The sequence below is a fragment of the Macrosteles quadrilineatus genome, unplaced genomic scaffold (genome assembly GCF_028750875.1).
Source record: "Macrosteles quadrilineatus isolate MER2022 unplaced genomic scaffold, UCM_ALF_1.0 Scaffold_5__1_contigs__length_97177068, whole genome shotgun sequence".
In the NCBI taxonomy this organism is placed as follows: Eukaryota; Metazoa; Arthropoda; class Insecta; order Hemiptera; family Cicadellidae; genus Macrosteles; species Macrosteles quadrilineatus.
This window is the reverse complement of record NW_026542598.1, coordinates 67,048,111-67,071,230: the sequence shown is the minus strand read 5'-3', so window position 1 is coordinate 67,071,230 and position 23,120 is coordinate 67,048,111. Positions and strand designations below refer to the sequence as shown.

The 23,120-nt window shown below is 34.0% G+C and overlaps 2 protein-coding genes across 2 annotated transcripts; both read left to right on the top strand.

The window, feature by feature from the left end:
• Positions 1 to 10,711: 10,711 nt before the first annotated feature.
• LOC128995668 (uncharacterized protein K02A2.6-like) lies at positions 10,712 to 14,437 on the top strand. The gene is made up of 4 exons (XM_054420685.1): positions 10,712 to 10,772; positions 11,634 to 12,241; positions 12,791 to 13,225; positions 13,394 to 14,437. Exons 1-4 carry the CDS (start codon positions 10,712 to 10,714, stop codon positions 14,435 to 14,437), a joined length of 2,148 nt encoding a protein of 715 aa, XP_054276660.1.
• A 4,741-nt stretch (positions 14,438 to 19,178) lies between these two features.
• On the top strand, positions 19,179 to 21,014 carry LOC128995667 (uncharacterized protein K02A2.6-like). The gene has a single exon (XM_054420684.1). It carries the CDS (start codon positions 19,179 to 19,181, stop codon positions 21,012 to 21,014), a length of 1,836 nt encoding a protein of 611 aa, XP_054276659.1.
• The last annotated feature ends 2,106 nt before the right edge of the window (positions 21,015 to 23,120 follow it).

Genomic DNA, 23,120 nt, shown 5'->3' with positions numbered 1-23,120 from the left:
TTCCTAATATTATTCAAACAAGATGATTTAAATTTAAAACATGTATATCACAATCATGTTGGTAATGACTTTTCATTTGACCAATTTAAAAATCTCTGTCATCAATGTTGGGATAAAACTAAATATGGCTTTTTCGTAATAGACAAAGAAAGGTCAAAGAATAATGGCAAATATAGATTTATGTTTGACCAATTCTATCAAGAGGATGGTAAGGGTAAATAAATAAAAGACTGGAGTTTTTTAACATTTGTATTTATTTTGCATCTACATACATTTGAACATAACTATGTTTGATCAATTTTATAATGACCAAGCGCAAGAGTATTGATACCATCTTCCAGAATAAACCTTTTGTCATCGTCAAAGGATAGTACTTTCTTATTCATGGTCAAGGTTTGAAGATGATGATTTGTAGATTTAATTCTTGTCACATTCTCATAGTAATCTTGCCCAGTTGCAAGGCAGTTCAAATAATGTTGATGTCTGAGGAGATGTTTAACAGTGGCACCATCAGCTCCTTTAGCTTTCTTCACCTCTAAAGCTTGCTTGTCTTCTTCATATAACCATTTTAGAGGAATGTAAGAATATAACTTTGGTCTTAAACCACAATATTCATACATAATATGACCACCTAATTCATCTTTAAACTTTCCAGTGACTTTTTTATTTTTATCAGAGTATAAGAAATGGTCTTTACTATATCCAGAGGTATCAAAATAGTGCAAGTCACATTCTATTTCCTTGTAAAAGTCCTCTGTAACTATAGCATACATTAATGAATCTGTATCTGTCATTAGAAATCTTTTATTCTTAAATTTTGACATATAGTTATAGTGGAAATCATACATTATTACTTTACTAATATCCAAAATTGTCATTCCTAAATATATTGGTTTATTAAACTTTACAACTAATTTATTTAAATGTATAGCATGTAAATTGTTATCGAACTTTTTGCTACAGTCAAACCTTGGATTAGTGACATATTTTGTTAATAGTGATTCATCCTTGAGATATATGTCACGGAACTTTCGTTGATTCATAATTGTTCGACCAAAGAGACTATTATTTAACAATTTGTAAAAGTCTTTTTCGAAATCATTATTAGCACTTTTTCGTTTTTCAATATTAAAATTAATATAGGGCGCAAGCCATTTAGACTGTCTAAATTTTAAAATTCTATGGTATTTTGTAACAATCAAACCCAATTCCTCATATTTTTGTAATGCTTTGTAATGTAAAATATATTTAGTTTTGTCATTTAAATTAGGTATTAATTTGCCATTCATTTTCTCTGGTGCTAATGGATAGTCATTATGTAAATCATGTAAGCTTTTATCATATTTTAAATCAACTTCTAAAATGTAACCAAACTCATCATTTTGATTATATTTGTAGTCTATCTCATTAGTCCAACGAAATCCATCCACAGGCAGTGGCTCGCACATTGCTGTAGAGTATAGTGAGTTACAGTCTAAATATATTAAATAGACACTCTCTTGATTGGGGTCATAGTGTTCATCCATATATCTATTATTGGCTTTAGCGTAACGTGTGGAAATCATACTGACTCCTCCTCTAATCGCACTTTCTATGAACAAATGCATGTCAATATCTTGAAATAGTTGTAATTTTATACCAGTCATTCTAAGACAGGCCTCCCATGTTAATCCAGGAAGTGAATACATATGTACGGGGTCCAGTTTGTAATCCTTTAAACACAGGTCTCTAAATGTCTCAAACACATCAGCCAGTAGCAATACATCTGTTTTAAGATATAAATCATGATATTCTTGTAAATTATTTATATTAAAATGGGTCCAGACATTTTTAGCATGTTCGTATTCGTTGGAAGAGATATGTTCTTTAGTTAGAGTGCTATAGAATGATTCAATTGGGGGTAGAGACTCTGCAAACTTATCTGGTCCCGTCATGTATTCATAGGGAAATACGCCTTTACGTTGTAGTATTGGATTGTCTATGAATCTAAATGTATTTAAATTGGAAGCTAATTTGTATAATGGAAGGGACAGAAAGTTATAGGAATCTAAAAATACTAAATCATCAACTGAGAATGAAATGTACTTTTCCATATCTTTAGCTATACAATTAATTTTACGATTATTAAACTTTCCCAAATGTTGCATTATTAAATGTCCATCGTAATTTTTCAAGTTATGGAAGAATACTGGGATTTTCTTTGTTACTTTATAGTTTAAATTACAATCATTGTGGGCAGCTCCACGGTATCGACCAGATGAATGACAATGATCTCGCACCCTATCAAAATATAGGGGCTTTTCACAAATATGACAATGTGTTGAGTTTTGGAAAGATACCTCTTGCTCAGGAGTCATTTGAAGAGGAATATATATTGCCATTTGATTTTTAATATAATCATAAGTCTCAAACAACCTTTCGAAAAACACATCCATAACATTTGCACCACTATATAACTCTTCAGAAATAATTTTCGAATCTTTTACTATGACAAATGCAAATCCCGATGGAATATAGTTGTTTGAGTTTATAAAACATTCAAAATCTGCATAAATTACATATGGGGCTTTAAGTTGATATTTATAATTTTTAAATTGTAATGTATCTTGTTTAGACATTTCCACTCGTTGGGCATCAAAGTTTTTACAATATATTGTGTGGCGTTCTAATATATCGTTAGTGTAAAAATGTTGCAAACACAACTTGCAAAAATGTTTCTTATGGTCATATTTTGTAGACCGCAGCATTAACTTATCAAAATCACGAATTAAACAGTAATGTGATTTACGACCTTCTTGTAATAACAATAAATCGATGTGGGTATTACTATTCAGTTTGGTTGTTCTTAATGGATATACACATTTCTGGCCTTCAACTCCAAATACATTAACACTTATATTATTTTGTATTTCAAATTTATCTATATCAGATATTTTCACAGGATACTTTATGTTTGTCATATTCAACTGATTTTCATAGGGTGTATAGTTTGAGACCCTTTCAGCATGTTCATTAAAGTTCCTTGGGTATAAAGCTGCTAAAATTGACCAAAGAAAGCATTTATTGTCAGAATTCTTTATATTTAAAACAGCATGTTTTGATTGAATACTTTTTGGTGTGGGGGTATATGACTTTGGAGTTAGGGGCTTATACTTTTAAACATGCAACTGCCAATATTTAGTATGGTCATATATCCATCCACTGCCTTGGGCTTGATATTTGTGTATGGAAGCATCAATCTTTAAAAGTGCATTTTCAATTTGAGGCTTTAAATCTCTCTTCTCAATAGTTAAGGTAGTAAGACTTCTAAAATCTGCTATACATTCTTTCTCATTAACTAATTTTCCATTTTGATCCATTGAATATTTTATAAATTTAATTCTCCTTACTAAAGTCCATTTTATTGGCAGAGGACAAGACTTGAGAGTATTTTCAAGTTCAGCTCTAATTGATTCACCAACAAATTTAATCATTGTGTATGGACATTTGTTACAAGAATTGACATGTCTTCTAAAATGTCCAACAACATTTTTCTTACAAAAATTACAACTCTTGTGACTTTGTAATATATGCGATTTTAGAGCCAAGTTATTATCACAGATTAAATCACAAACCTTGCACAGTTTCACATTCATTTGATGCATTACCTTATAGTGACGAATCAGGTTGCTTTTGGTGGAGAGCGACACGGAGCAGTGTTGACATGACGGCTTCATGTTTAGGAATGAGGTCTCGGGCTGATGCCACCTCTATATATAGACTTTTGGGAAATTTCCAAATTTTTATAAAATTATAAATTTTAAAAATTTTAATTTATAAAATTATAAATTTAGAAAATTTTCATTTATAAAATTATAAATTTAGAAAATTTTAATTTATAAAATTTAACTTTAGACATTTTAATTTATAAAATTTAACTTTAGACATTTTAATTTATAAAATTTAACTTTAACATTTTTAATTTACAAAATTTAACTTTAAACATTTTGAAATTTATAAATTTTTTTTTTAATTAAGAAATTACTTCAAAAGGAGGTTTCCCACCCAGGACTCAATCAAGAGCTACCACTAGAGACAAGGAGCAAGAAGCAGGAGCTTGCCCGTGAGCCAGGGGCACGCCATGAGCCGGGAGCACGACCGAGTTCGCGTACAAACCTCGCACTGTCAAGTTGATGATTTTGAGAATATACATGTGAATGGGTGTTGGAGATGGATTTGAAATTATACAATATAGATATGGAGTTGTACATTTATATAGGCTTGTATAGGCCCAAGAGTAAGTTTAAGAGGTATATCCCAAAAGACAAAGAAATGAAAATATTAAACAACTCATGCAACTAATATATATAGATAAGACAGAAATATAGACTACAACATATCAACATATCAACTAGAAAGGGGAATGTTAGATGTACTAGCAATTAGGCATGGGCGGGGAGTTAGCCCAAAAATGTCGAGCCTCAAAAAACGGCGGCGACAAACTATACTACTATACATATACACATGCATGGGTCAATAATTTTTTTTTTTGCTTAATATCTAATATATATATAGGGAATAAGTAAGAAATAGGGTTTAACAATTATATAGGGATATTTAGGCAAAGATCAGGATTTTTGGAATTGGTGGCCAAAAAATGATCCCCATGTTATTCTTATGGGGAAAACGTGCCTAAAGTGGGGTATCTTTGCTAGTTCACCACTACTACTGGTTTTGGGCCAAAGACCCATTTTCAAACCCACATTGGACTGTATTAAAATACTGAAGACAAACAAAATTTACGCAACCTATTCTACTATATATATATATAACCAGTTTGATGGCAATTATTTTTATATTTGTCTTTAATCATATATTTTCAATAATATATTTCATGTTATGTGCAGTGTTAATTTGTTTACATTTAATTAAGACATTAATTATAGTAGGTTTATGTACTAAGAATATACAATTGAATAAAGGAGTGGATTTCATATCGTCAATGCTCAAGGTGTAACAATGAATAAGTCTTCAGCCAGGTGTTCAGTAACGGTTTACTACTTAGGAGTAAGTGTGGAAATTAATAATATGGCAAATTACCTTGATGAGGAAACCCTGATGTCTTAATTAAGTCTCTGACAATGCGTATGACACCACTTAATTTTCTGAGATTAATGCCAAGACCTCTATAACATTCTAGACGTGTTAATAAGAGAAACGTGTTTTGTAAAACTAAATAAATAACGTAACTCTAATCCTTACACAAGGAGCCAGAAAAGGCATAAAGAATGGTAAATCCACTGAACGTCCAACCAAATGACATAGTTTCGGTTTTTTGTAGCTTAATGGTTTGGCTTATACAATGTATAATGTGTCTTGTAGTCTTAGTAATATATTAGTCATCTAGTAAATTTACATTTTTGAACTCGTATCTTTTCCATTTGGAAAATGCTAATCCTATTGGTATTTTATAGGTGAAAGATTTTTAAGGTATCGTAAACAAGACATAGATTGGTAAAGGTAGTTTTTGGTTTGGATACAAACACTATCATTTATTTCAATATACTACAATTATTGATGAAACACAACTCTAAATTTCAGACAAACTTCCATTTCATTAAAGGAATAGCTATCCAACAAAACTCAACAGATCAATTCTTTAGACTGACTCAAAACTTAGTTTTACGTTCAACAAAAACAATTTAAAACACTAGCAATTTTGTGTCGTATAAAATACCACCTCATGTCAATAAAGCAGATTAACATGAAGATTTTGAACAGGTTACAACAATTATAAGACTTATAATAGTTGGGATTTTCATAATATCCGTTCCTTCAAACATGTCATGACGGGATCGGTCTTGTTTAAGCTACATCATCAGCTGTTTGATCAGTGATGCTGGAAATTACATGAAAACTTCACCGAGTTATCAAAACAACCCACTTCAGTTATATGAAGTACTCTTTTATCGGTTTCCAATTTTTCTCTTGTTAGTACTTTTAATCTTTTAATGTTTATCTAAATCTTTAACAACCCATGCAAATATAACCATTAATTTTTTTTGTATCATACAACAAATGTGTAAGAAATTTTTTTCTATCAACATATGAACTATTGCTTATATTTTATAAAGTTTATTTATCACAAAAACCTTTTAAAGGGGGAAGGTTATACAAGGATTATACAAGGTTTTATAAATTTTGTTTATGTAACTATGGCGTGGAAATGTGTATTTATATTATTTGTTTGCATTAAATAAAGCAGTATTATTTTTTACAAATGGTAAAATCTGAAGTATTATAAATAGTTTGATCTGCAATACATTTTAATGATAGTATTTTTTATCTTTGCACCTAAAGCAAGAAAGCATGGCTTGTATAACGATACAAGCAATATAATACCGAGCAACAAGATGTTTATTGAATAAATAGTTGCAAACATTTTAGTTTTGACATATTCGTGTTGTGTCAGATATTAATATTCCAACTTTGCAATAGGGATAACCTGGTTCAAAACGTTCCTTCATGGAATGTGACAAATTCCTCAAATTCTACGTGACTTTATTTATCCATAGAATTTATGAGACGAGGTGTAATTTGATAACACTGGTGTCAACTTGAACTATGTTTAATTGCCACGATTAGAAAATAACTGTGTTTTAAGGGGATTTAATCATTTGTGTGACTGTATGAAAACCCGTGCAAAGGTTTAGGTTTCAAACAATGTTGTAGACCTCTTTTAAGTTCGATTATATCTCACTCCACCGATTCTAACTAATAATGACAAGCAATCAAGAATCTAATTCTCTGTAATCTGACAATATCAGATTAAATATATATATATATATTTTACTGTTGCAGTTGTGTTCATATGTTGAGTAAAATAGCATAAGGGGGCTTCAACACTTGCTGTAAAATAATAATATAACGCCTGAAAGTTGTGGACTACCCATTGACCATACATCAAAAGCAAATCAGTAGTCTGTAAGTAAGTCTGTAGTCATTGTAAATCTGTACCACTTTTTTTATAATATACAGAATACGTGTAATATTTGACAAAAAATAAACATTTATTGAATGTCTACTGTGTTTTCTTTTCTATATTATTGTAAATATCATTTAAAACGGTTGGAGTTATGATCCATGCATCCATTTTGCGATTAAATTGTTGTTAACGATTTATTACAAATCATTAGTCATAAAACATTCAAAAGTTCCTATTTTATTTCGTCAAAGTTTTCTCATGGCGTACGAGTTTTGTTACTATACATAAACGGCATACAATCCACAGAACAATTTAAACATCTATAAACAGTTACTTTCCACTTCTATGAATATAGTTATAACTATAAAGGATGTAAAAGAATTTTCTACCTTAAAAATGATTAAAAATGTTTTTCAACATTCTTCATAAGGCATGAGGCTATAGTAGTTTTTATACTGTACTATTTCCTGTGTTACATATACTCTGTTTTATTATATATATATATCTGTCCTCTATTAACTGTGTTTTTTTTTCTTTTCTTTAATAAAAGGTTCTCTGTTTTCCGTTTCTTGTTTTGCGTTCTCCTTTTAAACGTGTTTTATTAAAGCTACTCAGTTTTAGGTCTAACTTAAATAATACACCTCCAAAAACACAATGCAATATTTTTATGTGTAAAGTTGTATAAATGACAATAGCTTTTGACTTAAAATAAACTCGTTGAATAGTTATATTAAATCGAAAATGCATTTTATGGATGTTCGTTGTAGACAATTTTTAAAATAATAAAATTGTTTGTTGATTGAGGATTAATTTATAAATGTATATTTTGGAATTTTGACTTTTAGAAACAGTGTATGTTTTATTTAATAAATCACTATCTTAAGTTTATGTTTATGTAGCCTGGAGAGAAGTTCGCTAATTTTCACCCCAATTAGGATCTCAAAAGTTCTGTCTTTGAGTATTACACAGATAGTCGGCAGTAAAGTTCTGTTTGCGAACTTAACTTAAGATACCTTTAACCAACGTATGTTTCAAAGTATGTTTAGTTAGTTTAGTTCATCAAAAGTAGTTTCTACTTGTAAAATCAAATAACCCAAGTCTTAGAAAAACCAGTGAGGCATAAATAGTCCCATCTATAACAACTAATTTATAAATTTAGTCTTTTGTTTTGTTTTGTAATCTTAAATGCATTTTCACCATAGCCTTGATACTGATATACACATAAGTTTAACTCTGGATGTTTCCCAGCTTGAATTTATCTGATCAAATGACAGTCTAATTTGTTTACTATTGTTGTTGTATTATTTGTCATAGCTATTATTATTGTTGTAGTAAAAACTATTTTTTCGTTAATTTTTTGTGCTTTACATGTAAAACGATTATATAGTTATATTTAGGTAAAAATAAATAATAGATTTCATTTTAAGTTAAAAGTCTTCATCACAAAAGATAGTAAATTATATAAAACAATTGGTACGAATAAACCCCAAACTACTGAAATCCCCTTTGTACAGTAAATGAAATTAATTCTACAATTTCTTTACTATATAAGCAATATAAAGGATGTTAACACACTGTTGACAAAAATCCTGTTTATTTTTTGTAAACCCGCACTATCGCATTTGCCACTTCATTGTATCCTATTTGTATTCATGGATGCTGTTCCACAAGCTCTTTCATTACTCTTTAATAATGCTTACTCTGCTAAACTATTTTTAAAATTGCAAAGTTTTTGGGTTTGAATACCAATTAGAAGGACTTGCCTTAAAAGTTGTTAAATACCTTTTAAGGGAACTTTATTTGTATTGCCGGAAAAAAAAACTCTGAATCATTACAAAAAGTTTCAAATTTACTGTAGCTAACATAATACATTTTAATTTTAATAGATAATTTAGAACGCCGAAAAATAGTTATCAACTTGGTCTAGAGAGTATACATATTGTGTACACTATAAAGTTTATTATACATGATAACAACTTACTTTGGTATGATCAAATTGAATTATTCCACCATTATTCCTGGCCCAATATATTTTAATATAAAAATATGTACAAAAATAGTTCAATTTAGTGACAGCCTAAAACATCTGTGTGCGTAAGTTAGCATGACTCAAAACATGTGACTCAAAATAAAAGTAAGATACTACAGTGAGCGAAATCATTATATTCCAGCACTCATTGGATGAAAGTAAAACGGATTATTCCTGTTGGCAGGATAGGATTATTCAGGCATTAGTCAGCGCTCGTTATAGGGATCCCGTTGTAAATTACGCTTCTGTTTTATGTTAATTGAAGCGTTGAGTAAACCCGTGATGTTATTGCTGGGTATTTTCAGTTATTGAATATTACTTATAAAATAATAATCTGAGTTGGGAAAAAGGAATACGATTTGCATACTGTATATAATTATTAAATGGTGATTGGTATTTTTACCTATATAAAGTTTTGTTGTCTACAAGACTCGTACTAAAATTCCTTAATAATTGCAACAAACGACGCCAGTACTTACTTGTCACATTAAAATGTTAAAAAAAAACATAACATAAACGGTACCTGTAATAACTGTACTTCTAATAATTAATAAGCAAAGAGAACCCGATACTAGGGACAACTTACTAATTAGCATGTTAACTCCGACTGCCGTTCCACTCCGCTTCGTGCCATCGTTCCTAGTCGGTGACGTCACTCAGCAGTGCAGCCAACCACACACACGAACTCAATAATCTTCTGGCAATGTAATATAGCCTTATATATTACACTCGCCCAAACTTAAAATAAAACTCTTCTCTAACGGCCTAACCTTTTTCTTCTAGGCTAAGCCAAATCAACAATTTTTTTTTCTTCTTTTACAATTTTTTTTGTTTGTTTATAAGCTTCACAAAATACTTCAGTAATACTAAATAAACTTTTCTTCTTCAAATAAAATAAACATAAAATCTTCTCTCTCTAACTCGGCCTTTTAACTTAAAGGTCGAGCCGCTTCGGCTTTTGCACAGTCCTTTGAGATCTCCGAAGTGATGGCGGGCTGCACTGCTGACACACGAAGACACATTGCCAGCCATTGCTATAATGCATTGCTGCTATATTACATTGCCAGAAGATTATTGAGTTCGTGTGTGTGGTTGGCTGCACTGCTGAGTGACGTCACCGACTAGGAACGATGGCACGAAGCGGAGTGGAACGGCAGTCGGAGTTAACATGCTAATTAGTAAGTTGTCCCTAGTATCGGGTTCTCTTTGCTTATTAATTATTAGAAGTACAGTTATTTCATTTGGCGACGAAATTAAATCCGCGTGTGCGTGAAATGTCTAGTATCGGTCGGATATCGGAGTTAAATCCGTACGAAGAAGATATTAGTTCGTATTTGTTACGTTTGAAACACTTTTTCAAGGCCAACGAGGTCAAGGACGTGAAGCAGGTCTCCATCTTGATTACTGTAATAGGCCCTAAAATATTAGCCGTCCTCACCGATCTTATTTCTCCTAAGAAGATTGATGAAGAATCTTACGATAATTTGAGCAAAATCTTGGAAGATCATTATTCTCCTAAACGCCTTGTGGTCGCTGAGCGTTATAATTTTTATAGTCGATGCCAGAAACAATCTGAAAGTATTGCCGAGTTCGTAGTGGCAGTGAAGCATTTGGCTTCGACGTGTGATTTTGGAACATTCTTATCGAACGCACTGAGAGACAAGTTAGTTTCGGGAATTAAAAATGAAGCAATTCGTCAAAAATTACTTTCCGAAGAAATGGATTTGAAGAAAACGTTGGCTCTTGCACTCAGGCTTGAACAGGCCGAGAAACAAACAGGTCTATTCTCGAATACAAGTGTTCAGGAAATTTCCAGGTTTCAGGTCAAGAAGAATCCACGTGTTTCCAACCGAGGTTCAAATTTTCACAGTGCGGGATCTAAATCAAATTCAAGTGATGTGAAGGGAGATATGTCTCAGATAAATAAGTGTTTTCGTTGTGGCAATCCAGAGCATAGGGCTAATAATTGCCCGTATAGTAATTACAAGTGCCATGGGTGTAAAAAGTTGGGTCATATCAGTAAGGTTTGCAGGTTCAAATCAGAAAATCCAGTGAAAAATTCCATAAAGAGTGGTAAATTTAAAATCCATCAGATGGAAGAGGAAAATAGGCCTAGGCCTAGTGATGGTCCAGATGAAGTGGAGTTTGAAAGTTTGTCTTTGTACAGTATGAATTCTGGTGATAATGTTTCTGCCTTTAAGGTAAGCCTAGAAATAGAGAATGTATCCGTATTAATGGAAATTGATACTGGCTCGGCACTAACTGTGTGCCCTCAAGAATTGTTTAACAAATATTTCCCTAATGTACAATTGAGTACTGTAGATATCAAGTTGCTTACATATTCAGGCAATGAAGTCAATGTTATTGGACAAGCTTTAGTCAAAGTAGCCTACATGGACCAGACTTATCATTTACCTATGATAGTCGTTAAGATTGATCGTACGAACCAGCCTATGCTTCTAGGCCGTAGTTGGCTACAACATATTGCTTTTGACTGGAAATCTATTTTTACTTGTAATTTTAATAGCCTATCAGGCAGTGTTAAATCTAAGGGTGGTGAACCTAACCTAACCCTAGGTAAGGCCGTTGAGCCTAAAGTCGTTTCTGGTTTGAAACAAAAGTATGCCTCTGTGTTCAAAGGAGGTCCTGGTGAAATTAAGGATGTTGAGGTACGTATTGTGCTAAAAGAGGATGCTGTGCCAAAATTTTGTAAATATCGCCCTGTTCCTTACGCGTTGCGTAAATCAGTAGAAGATGAGATTGATAGGATGATTGCTGAAGGTATTGCTTATCCCGTTACTAGCTCTCAGTGGGCTACTCCTATTGTGGTGATTCAGAAGAAAAGTGGGGTGCGACTCTGCGGGGACTTTAAAGTAACCCTTAATCAAGTGATCCAGTCGGAACACTATCCCTTGCCTCAACCGGAGGACATTTTTGCTACTCTAGCAGGTTGTAGCTGGTTTTCAGTTTTGGACTTGGAGGCAGCGTATCTCCAACTTCCTGTGGCGGAGGAGTCCCAACCACTCTTGACTCTAACTACGCACAAGGGCTTAGTGCGTTTGCGACGTCTGCCGTATGGTTTGTCTTCGGCTCCGGGTCTCTTTCAAGCGGCCATGGACAAAATTATTGGTGGCCTACCTGGGTCAGTGGCATATTTGGATGACGTACTGGTGGGTGGATCTTCGCAAGAGGAAGCGTTGTCACGCTTGGAGAGTGTTCTTCAACGTCTTCAAAGTTATGGAGTCAAGGTAAATGATTCTAAATGTAAATTCTTACAGCCGTCAGTACAGTACCTAGGCTACTGTTTGTCGTCCAAAGGGATCAGCCCGCAGGAGGGTATTTTGGAGGCGATTCGGAATGCACCCGAGCCAACTTCAAAGGAAGAGTTAAGAGCCTATGTAGGCCTTATAAATTATTATGGGAAGTTTATTTGCAATCTTTCAGACAAACTTAGCTGTTTTTACGATCTACTTCGTAAGGATGCACCGTGGGTATGGTCATCCCAATGTTCTTCTGTTTTTCAAGAAAGTAAGACATGGGTATTGTCTTCAGATGTCTTAGTTCATTACGATGTAAATAGACCATTAGTTTTGACTTGTGACGCAAGTCCACGAGGTGTTGGTGCCGTGCTTTCGCACCTTATTGATGGAGTAGAGAGGCCTATTGCCTTCGCATCGAAATCCTTGAGTGCTAGTGAAAGAAATTATTCACAGTTGCATAGAGAAGCTTTGGCTCTTGTTTTTGGAGTAAAAAAATTCCATAAATATATTTACGGTAGGAAAAATGTCGTGTTACAGACTGACCATGCTCCTTTAGTGACAATCTTTGGAAATAAGCGGGGAGTTCCCTGTGTCGCCGCTGCGCGTCTTCAACGATGGGCCCTGATCCTCACCGCCTACAGTTTTGAAGTAAAGTACCGCCGTGGCTTGGACTTGCCACATGCGGACGCTCTTTCGAGATTACCGTTACCTGATGACGACCAATTGGAGCTGGATTCCAACTACATCTCTCATGTTTCTTCCCTGGTAGAGGCCTTTGACTGTTTCAAATTGGTGAGTGATCTCAATCCTATTACTGCTAAGGATATCGCTCGACTTACTGATACTGATCCTGTTTTGACAAAGGTCAGAGATTTCATTTGGCATGGATGGCGTGATAGTCAAGATTCTGAGCTGGTTGCTTATTTTCGAAGAAGGGATGAGTTGTCCGTAGAGAACCAGTGTGTTTTATGGGTTAGTTGAGTAGTGGTGCCAGAGAAACTGAGGAGTGCCGTTATCCAATTGCTGCATGATCAGCATCCCGGAATAAATCGGATGAAAATGTTAGCCCGAAGCTTTGTTTGGTGGCCGGGGATTGATAAAACCATTGAAGAGACTGTTCTCTCATGTCATGTGTGTCAGTGTACAAGGAATGCTGTGGCTAAGGTGCCATTATGTCAGTGGCCTAGAGCTTCAAGTAGGTGGCAGCGCATCCACGTGGATTATGCGGAAGACCCACTAACAAGACAACAAATGCTCATAGTTGTTGATAGTTTTAGCAAATGGCTAGAAGTGTTTATCATGAAATCTACTACATCGTTTAAAACCATTGAAAAACTGCGTACGCTGTTTGCGTCTTTTGGCCTACCGGAAGAATTGGTCAGTGATAATGGTCCCAATTTTGCCAGTGAGGAATTCAGAGAATTTCTGAGCAACAACGGTATTAAGTTTACGCTCTCACCTCCTTACCATCCTGCCTCGAATGGGGCTGCAGAAAGATTTGTACAGGAAGTCAAGAAGAACCTTAAAAGACAGGTTATGGCTAGTGGTTCTGAGACCATTTCTTTACAACATAAATTGGATAATTTCCTCTTTGCATTTCGCAACACACCCAGTACTGTCACTGGTGTTACCCCTGCGGAATTGTTCCTTCAATGGAAACCGAGAACTAAGTTGACAATGCTTAAACCCTGTTTATTGTCAGCCATTGATAAGAAGAGGGAGGCGCAGAAGGAAGCAGCCGATAACCATCGGGGACGTTTCAGATCCTTTGTGGAGGGAGAAAAGGTGCTTGTGAAGTCAGTACGGCAGGAGATCATTTCTTGGATTCCTGGGAGAATTTTGGAGCGGAAAAGTCCGTCTACTTATGTGGTGAGCGTCCTGGGAGGTAAAATACGTTTCTGCCACGCTGATCATTTGAGATCTAGTAAGTTGACTGAGGAAGAGGAAGTTACAGTCAATAGGCCGGTAGTGCAGTCTCCGATCAAATCCCCTGAGAACAAGTCTGCTGTGGGAATACAAACTCCGCCAGAGCGATCACCTCGTGTCATGGAAACTCGGAATACATCACCAAGACAACAACGGAGTGTATGCCTACCTAAGTCTCCAGCTACGCACACTACAGAAGAGCATCCCGAAGTGCAGCCCAGCCACACACACGAACTCAATAATCTTCTGGCCATGTAATATAGCCTTATATATTACAGTACCTTTATTTTATTAGTTTCATAAGTTATGTATTATTAAATGGCTTTATGATTCTCGTCACATTAGACAATCATTTCTAAAATAATATGTTGATGTAAATTAGGTTTGATTAAAAAATTAAACAAACCTAATATTACAAAGTAAACCGTTCACATTCTTTGTTCAAGGAAATAAATTTTAGACTAAATATTTTAACTCGTTACCATTAATTTAATAAGCACAAACAACTTTTTCGAAAAAAAAAAACATCTGCTGCCATTTAAAACTATAAATACTCCCGCCGCAGCAAACTTGCAGACTAACGAAGTTCCATTTGCATAATTGGATTTTCAATTAAATCTATTCAAATAATATTAGGTTTAACACCTAGAGTTTCTGCTACATGGCGGGTAATAAGGTGTGTTTTTTTAGCTCATAGGAAATAAATAAATATTCAAAGTTTGATCAAAATAGATCCTTAAACAAGCACAAAATTACAACAGTTTTGTTATTCTCCATAAAAACAACACAGGCATTTTAAATTTACAATTTATTGAGTTTTCTCCGTCCCCATTAAGCGTACCAAAAAACTTCACTAGACTAAATGATTTGTTTTTTAACCTCTCAAAATTGTCTAGAGAAAAATTGGAAAATCTTGTGAAACCCCCGTTTTTACCCCATAAACCACCCATAAAACCCGTTCGCATCGTCCGATCATGCTGATTCGTGAACTCATTCGAGTTTATCCGCCTTACATCTTCATATTCAAGCCAAATTTTATTTAAATTGTTTAAAAATGACTCAAGTTCACGGGCGTATATATATTATTTTGTTCAGTGGTCGAAAACTCCACCAATAATATGTAATATACAGACTTCTCTCAGAGGGAAATATATTTCTAACAGTACGCGTAGACTTTCCCCGCGATGCATACGCGCTGAGAAAAACGTTTGCTTGCTTACGTTTTTTGATTACGTACGTGCTTGCTTATTAATATATCGAGAAAAAATTTTGAACGAATAGTTTTTTGCCTCCAGGGAAATCAGAATAAAAAACATTTATCGGTTCCAGGTCTAGGTATTACCAAGCTACGGTAATATATGCTTCCCTATAGGGATATTCGCTATAGTTGCCTTTACCAAACATTGTATTTCATAAATGTTCATTAGTTTAAGAATAACTACTAAACACTATTTTGATGGGAGAGTTCCAATTTTTAGATTACATATATTCCCACTTACACCTACATATCCCAGTGAAAAAGAACAAGTAAAAGAAACAGCTTCTCATGCAAGTGTTCTAATGCGATAGGAAATTTTGTAGTATCAAGTGTCATATTTCTTAAAGTAAATGTCTATTAAATGTTAGGTTTCATACATTTAAGTCAAAATTATTAAAAAGTTGTTTTTGAAAAATGAACACTAAGTCAAGCATGATCACAAAACTTAGATGATTATAAGCGTCACAACAATTACTGTTCACGAAGTAAAACGTTTCATAAACAAAGGGTGAACATTTTAAAACAAGAAGAGGAAATTAAAGCATCCTCTGGGAGTTTTAGTTCTCTGTTTATGACTTTAATACAAAGTTTCATGCTCTGGGGTCTTCTGCAATTATCGTACATCCTTATTATTTGTTATGTGTTTAGTATTATGTGTGTCTTCTTTGTTTTCAGTGGTTAAAATAAGCTTCCAACACAATTTGTTGCTGTTTGAATTTACGCTAGTTAAAACACAAATTAACTATAATTGTAACTATGAACAAATGGGTCATCTTTGCATAAAAGTATGCTACAGTATATTTAATATAGTAATATCAGAAAAGACATCATGGGTCCCTTTATATTATAACAGAACACCTTATCAATGGTAAATATATGCGGTGGTGTTTCAACGTTCACTTTGGACACTAAAGTTTGTATTAAAGTAGTTTAAATGTGTGTATTGAAAACTCATTTCAGGTCTTTATGCTGCAGAATTAAATGAAATAAAAATTATTCTTAATAACTGTAAAAATTATTTGTTATTATGTGAGATTTTCTATAAGTACTATTGTTATTAATATGTTATTCATTTTTACACTCATAATATCAAGTATGGATTGGTGCAAGGCTGAAAATAGTCAAACAGATTTTGAAACAGTACACTGACTCCAAAAGTTACTTTCACCAATCTGTGACCGAACTTTGGAGATGTTAATTGGGCTGAAAGTTAGCTAGCCTTCAAAATTCAAGTCTAAATTTACTCTTTGTTCATAAGATATCGCATACCTTGAGTTGCACATTTCAACATTAAAATAACATGTCGTTTTATGTTTTAGTTTGTTGTGGTAATTCCAGATTCCCTTCACTTTTTCTTTTTACAAATAAAGGATTCCTAAATCATCTTTTCTAGCAGTAAAAATATTAAATGCCAATGTTATTTCAGCCTATGCTCAAACTTTACAATTATTCACAATTAATTAATAACCACATTTTACAGCTTATATTCTAATCTTATTGGGCCATTAACATATTTATTTACTGGGATATGCAAATAAAGTTTAGAAAGAATAAAATTGTATAAATATGTAAAAAAAAATGTAAGTATAAGAAGTCATACCATGTAAATTATTAAATGTTTCCCTTGATCATTTACGGTATCTTTGAAAGAGTTTAAATGAGAAATACCATTTTTATCGCATGCAAGTTAAGTTTATTTCATTATCTCTGTTGAGCAATGATAGTAAAATTCGATGATTTCAAATGAGTTGCACGATTTCAAATGATTTTAAATAACATAATACATAAAGAAAAGATTGACTACGGAACTATATCGGTCCGTCAATATCCCATATTACGACCCTAACACCTGCGACCTTTACAGTAAATCTCGCACCGTCTGTTCACTGGCTATCAAGTAGATTTATTTTTTAGTAACGTTGAATTTTATAACAATGAAAATGTATTTTTATGGAGTTCAAAAAATAAGTAATTATGAAGTACTATAACAATTAGAATGTTTAGTTGTTAAAACTATGTAATTTTAATACCATGTTTAATTTTAAAGGCGTATCTTGTCCTGCAGCCCTTCGTGTTATGAGAAATTATATTTTTTTGTAATTTTTCAATAATATTATTTACTTAATAGTGTTTAGGAAGCGTGTTAAATTATAGTACTGAAAACATTTCTTTGCAAGCCTGTCCCATGTCGAAAAGAGATGTTTTTGGTGTGGTTCGACAGTTTTACACAAAAAATTCAACTGTCCAGCTAAACAATACAAATGTGGGTTTTGTAAAAAAGTTGGTCATTTTCCAAATGTTTGCAAATCAAACAAAGTCAGTCAAATTGAATATGATGATACTGACCTTGAAACACCCATTGAAAATGTTTGCTCGCAGTACATAGACCCTCAAACATTCATTGGCATTGTAGGAAAAAACTTGCGTGATGATCCATGGTCTGTAGTGTTAAATATGAATGACAGTGATGATGTTCTTTTCAAAATTGATACAGGAGCAGACGTAACGATTTTGCCTTCCGACATTAAACTGAATAAGAAAATCAGGCTCACTCCCACATCCAAAACATTTAGTGGTGCAAATGGTCAAGCTCTGTCAATTTTAGGAACTGCTACTGTAAAATTATCACATAATCAAAAAACATGTTATGAGACTATATATGTTTCTAAGGGCACTTCCCAGCCACTTCTAGGTAAACCTGCAATAACAAGTTTGCAGTTACTTGCTCGAATCAACGAAATACAGCCATCCAGTAATGACTGGTATGACAGACACCCCAAACTGTTTGAAGGCTTAGGTTCCATTGATGTCAAATACAAAGTAGAACTGAAAAATAACGCCAATCCATTTGCAATCAACACGCCTCGTCGGATTCCTCTTCCTCTTTGGGAATCTACTAAAGAAGAGCTTGAAAGAATGGTGTCAATGGGGGTGATCGCTGAGGTACACCATGCCACAGACTGGTGCTCTCCAATGGTTGTTGTGCCAAAGAAGGACTCTAACAAAGTTCGCATTTGTGTAGATCTTACTAAATTAAACAGATGCGTCAAACGAAGATACTATCCTATTCAACCCATCGACATAACACTTGCCCAAATCTCAGAAGCAAAATGCTATTCTAAATTGGATGCTAATAACGGATTCTGGCAGATCACATTGGACGAAGAATCCCAAGATTTGACAACGTTCCTGACACCGTTTGGACGTTTTAAATTTCTGAAACTACCCTTTGGAATAACATCTGCACCAGAAGTGTTCCAAGAATGCGTGAATCGAACCCTTAAAGGTCAAATGAATGCACTTGCGCATATGGACGACATAATTGTTTGGGGGAAAACTCAACAAGAACATGACTATTTCTTAGAAGAAGTACTTACCAAACTTGAAGGTGCTGGCTTCACCCTAAACAAAGACAAATGCTTGTTCTCTCAAACCTCGCTAACCTACTTAGGTCACCATTTATCTGAATCAGGAATCAAAGTCGATGAGACCAAAGTCGAAGCTATACGAAAAATGGCTCCTCCAACAGATATTTTAGGAGTTCAAAGGTTACTTGGTATGGTGAACTTCATTGGCAAATACATACCTAATAAAAGCCGGTTACTAAAACCCATTACTGACCTACTAAGTAGAAAAAACGAATGGTGTTGGGGTTGTGAACAACAAAAAGCATTCGATGAATTGAAAGAATTATTGGCTTCTCCACCTCAACTTGCATTCTATGATAAAAATAAACCGACTATGATTTCTGCTGACTCTTCTACACAAGGCCTGGGTGGAGTACTTTTACAACAACAATCAGATGGGAATTGGAAGCCTATTTCTTATATTTCACGCACTCTGAGCGAAACTGAACGAAACTACTCTAACATTGAACGAGAAGCTCTATCATTAACATGGAGCTGTGACAAGTTTAAAGACTACATTGTGGGCAAGCACATCACGCTAGAAACAGATCACAAACCTTTGGTAAGTATTTTGACTACTAAAGAGATCAATGATATGACTCCCCGTCTTCAAAGACTAAGACTTCGTCTGATGAGATATTCCTACAATGTGACATACACTCCTGGCAAACATTTAGCCACTGCTGATTGTCTCTCAAGAAGTCCTGTAGCAGCTAATGAGAGTTATGATTTAGATGAGGAAGTTGAACTGGCCATCCACACAGTAACAAGAAACATTGCCTATGTAACTGACATGGTTCTTGATAGAATTGCATCGGCACAGCGGGCTAGCTCAGAACTCAGGGTAATTAAATCTTACTGCTCAACTGAATGGCCTGATAAAACTAAGATTCCCGATAATCTTAAGCCATACTTCACAGTTCGGGATGAAATCTCTTTTTGTGACGGACTATTGCTTAGAGGAGAACGTCTCATAATCCCGACAACTCTTAGACAAGAAATGTTGACAAGAATACATACAGGCCACCTAGGCATAACGAAATGTCGACTTAGAGCCAACAATAGTATGTGGTGGCCAGGAATGTCACTTGACATTGAGAAATTTGTTAATGATTGTCCCAAATGTACTGAACATAGAACACAACATCATGAACCCCTTTTGCCCAGTGAGCTTCCATCTCGTCCTTGGGAAAAGGCAGCGATTGATCTCTTTAAACTTGAAGGAACATGGTTCGTAGTAATCACTGACTGTTTTTCACGTTATTTTGAAATAGCTACATTAAAGAACCTGTCAACTGCTGAAATAATCGAAAAATGCAAATCTGTATTCTGCCGTCACGGTATACCAATTGAGCTACGATCTGATTGTGGTACACAGTTTGCTACCAGATACACTGGTCTTGAAAACTCTGAATTCAAAAAGTTTGCTCAAAGCTATAACTTTAAACTTGTGACAAGCAGTCCAAGCTACCACCAAAGTAACGGTGCAGCTGAAGCTGCAGTCAAAATAGCGAAGAGTGTACTAAAGAAAAACAAAGACGACCCATATTTAGCCCTCCTAACCTACCGCAATACACCTCTATCCACAAGTGGATACAGTCCTGCTCAGCTAATATACAACAGATCACTGCGAGATAACCTGCCTGTTTTACCTAAAAAACTTGAAATCAAACCCGATCTCTCTCAACTAAAGGAAAAAGAAGATACTTACAAAGCATCTTACAAGAGAAACTACGATAGGCGCTACGCTACAAAAAAACTTCCATCGCTGCCTGTTGGTAAGAAAGTATGGATCCAAGACCTAAAAAGAGATGGTATTATTATCAGCTTAGGACAAGAGCCAAGGTCATACTGGGTTAAGACAGGAAACACTACGTTGAGAAGGAATCGACACCACCTTTTGCCTTACAAAGGTAATACAACCAAACCGAACAATCCTATTCCTTTATCCATCAAAGATACAACGTCAGATCCTCTGCCATTTACTACTGTTACTCAAAACAACTCTTCCCTATCAAATACTGCTGAAAGAACAACTACTGCACCATCTAGAATAACTCAAGATAAAAGTAAACCTTTTTCACGATCAACTACTCCCAATCAAGAAACTGCAATAAAACAATCATCAAGAGGCAGAATTATAAGACCTACGAAACGTTTTCCTGACTAAACTCTGAAAAGAAACTCAAAGGGAAAGATGTTTAACCTCTCTGCTTATTTAACTAATATTTAACCATATGATTTTATTTACTTTTCTATAATAATATTATTCTTGTATTAGTGTCTTGATTAAAACAGTTTAGTTTCTTTTGATCTTTTAATTTCTTATTTAAATAAGAAATAGCATAGCCTGTTTCTTTTAAGAAGATGCGTGTAGATGAATAATCTATTTGCGCTCAATAAGTGCAATAATGCGCAATATTAATATTTCATTCGGCCCAATCAACGTTTAGAATTAAAACTCACAAACCAACTAAAAACGCTCATTTTTTGCAACTTAGTTTTAGCCGAATTTAAATAAAATGTACTATCTTAGTAAACCGAAAATTTGAAAAAACCGGTTAAAAATATTAAACAAATTTTGGGTCAAATTAGGCAACTTCCTTATTAAAGAAGAATCAACTAATCCTCCTAACTAATCACAGATTTGTTATTTGTCTCTCATCTAATCTATAATATTAAAACGAAACAGTGTTTTTTTATTTCACTATTCTGAATCAACCACTCGACGGATTTTCATGTTTTTTGTGTTGAAAGAAAGATAATTTTGATAACTAGGGAATGTCGAAGCCATAATTTTAGTATAGGGTTTCAGTTGTTTTGAAATTAAGTTTTAAATTTTAAAAAGTCTAGCAGCCGACGCTAAGATTCTACTCTTGCTTTAGGTATAATAAAATTTGCTTAACGGAACAGCTGTAAACATTCCGCGTTTTTCGACACAAATTCAGCTTTTGGATGAAAATTAAATGACATAGGTAGAATTGACTTATTTATACTATGTGTAATGCATAACCATTGATACGTTTATTTAATCGGTAAGAGGATGAGAGTTTATTTAAATATATTTTTTGGGAAGTCTTTAAAATATTTAGTTTGTTTTAGTGAAATATAATTTGTTATAACTAACAGCTGGTTGAATAAAAAATATTCTATAGATTTATGAGGTTAGTTTATTTACTCTGAGTTGTTGTCATTGATTATAGGACATAAGTAAGATTCTATAACCATTGCTGTATACGAATTGAAGCTCACGAATCTTCAAAAGAAAGCTTATGTAATAGCTATTTACATTACAAGTGTAGTAAGAGCGTTTTTACATCACGCAGGTGAATGTTGTGCAACGAGCGGAAGCGAGTTGCATAATTCACCTGAGTGAAGTTTTACACGCTCTTGCGTAACGTGTAACGTACAAGATTTTACCTGACCCGACAATACACATGGGTTTACGTACAATATTTTTCATCATTATCCATTTCACTCATCTTCTAACAGTAACGTTCTTTTACAAACAAAAGCTAGGTTAGGAAAATACTTTAAAGCATAACAATAACATTCAAGCGCACAACTGATTTCTAGCGTTGAATGTCGTTGGCTCCATAGAGGTATATTTTTTAAGTTATGCACTCAATGTTATTTAAATGGGTTTCTTTACATCACCGAGAGAGTTTTTGATACTTTACATCACTCGAGAAGTAAGGAAGTTGTATACATCACGCTTGGGATAGGGAAGTTTAACATGGCGGGTTAGGTAAATTATTTTATTATTCGTCTTTTTGAGGAAAGGTTAGGTAAATAACAATGATCACATGTTTTAACTCATCTTCGAAGCTTTTTCTTTACTATCAATTTTGAACTGCTTAAACTATGCCTGAATTAGTAATAGACCCACTATATACAGTTTTAATTGACTACTTGATTCCCGTACGTAGGACGGGCCAACAGCTCGTATGTTTAAACTTAGTAAATAATTTGTTTATGTATGGAGTTAAATACTTCATTGTAAATTTATTCTCATTGGCTGCAAGTAAGATAATATTTAATTAAAGTCAAAGCTAATACTATTCCTAGAATATAATCACGTGTATAGAAGCTAAATTCCATTTGTAAGATAACAATACACTGTGGTTTTCCAAAGGGTTTATTTATGGGGTTGCCGCTCCATTAATATACAGTTAGTGACGTCACTAGATTGCGTTAAATTGTTTGCCAATCAAGAACAACTCGATTCATTGTTTGACTTGGAGAGCCTCGGCCTGCATAAACGATGAAAACCAGT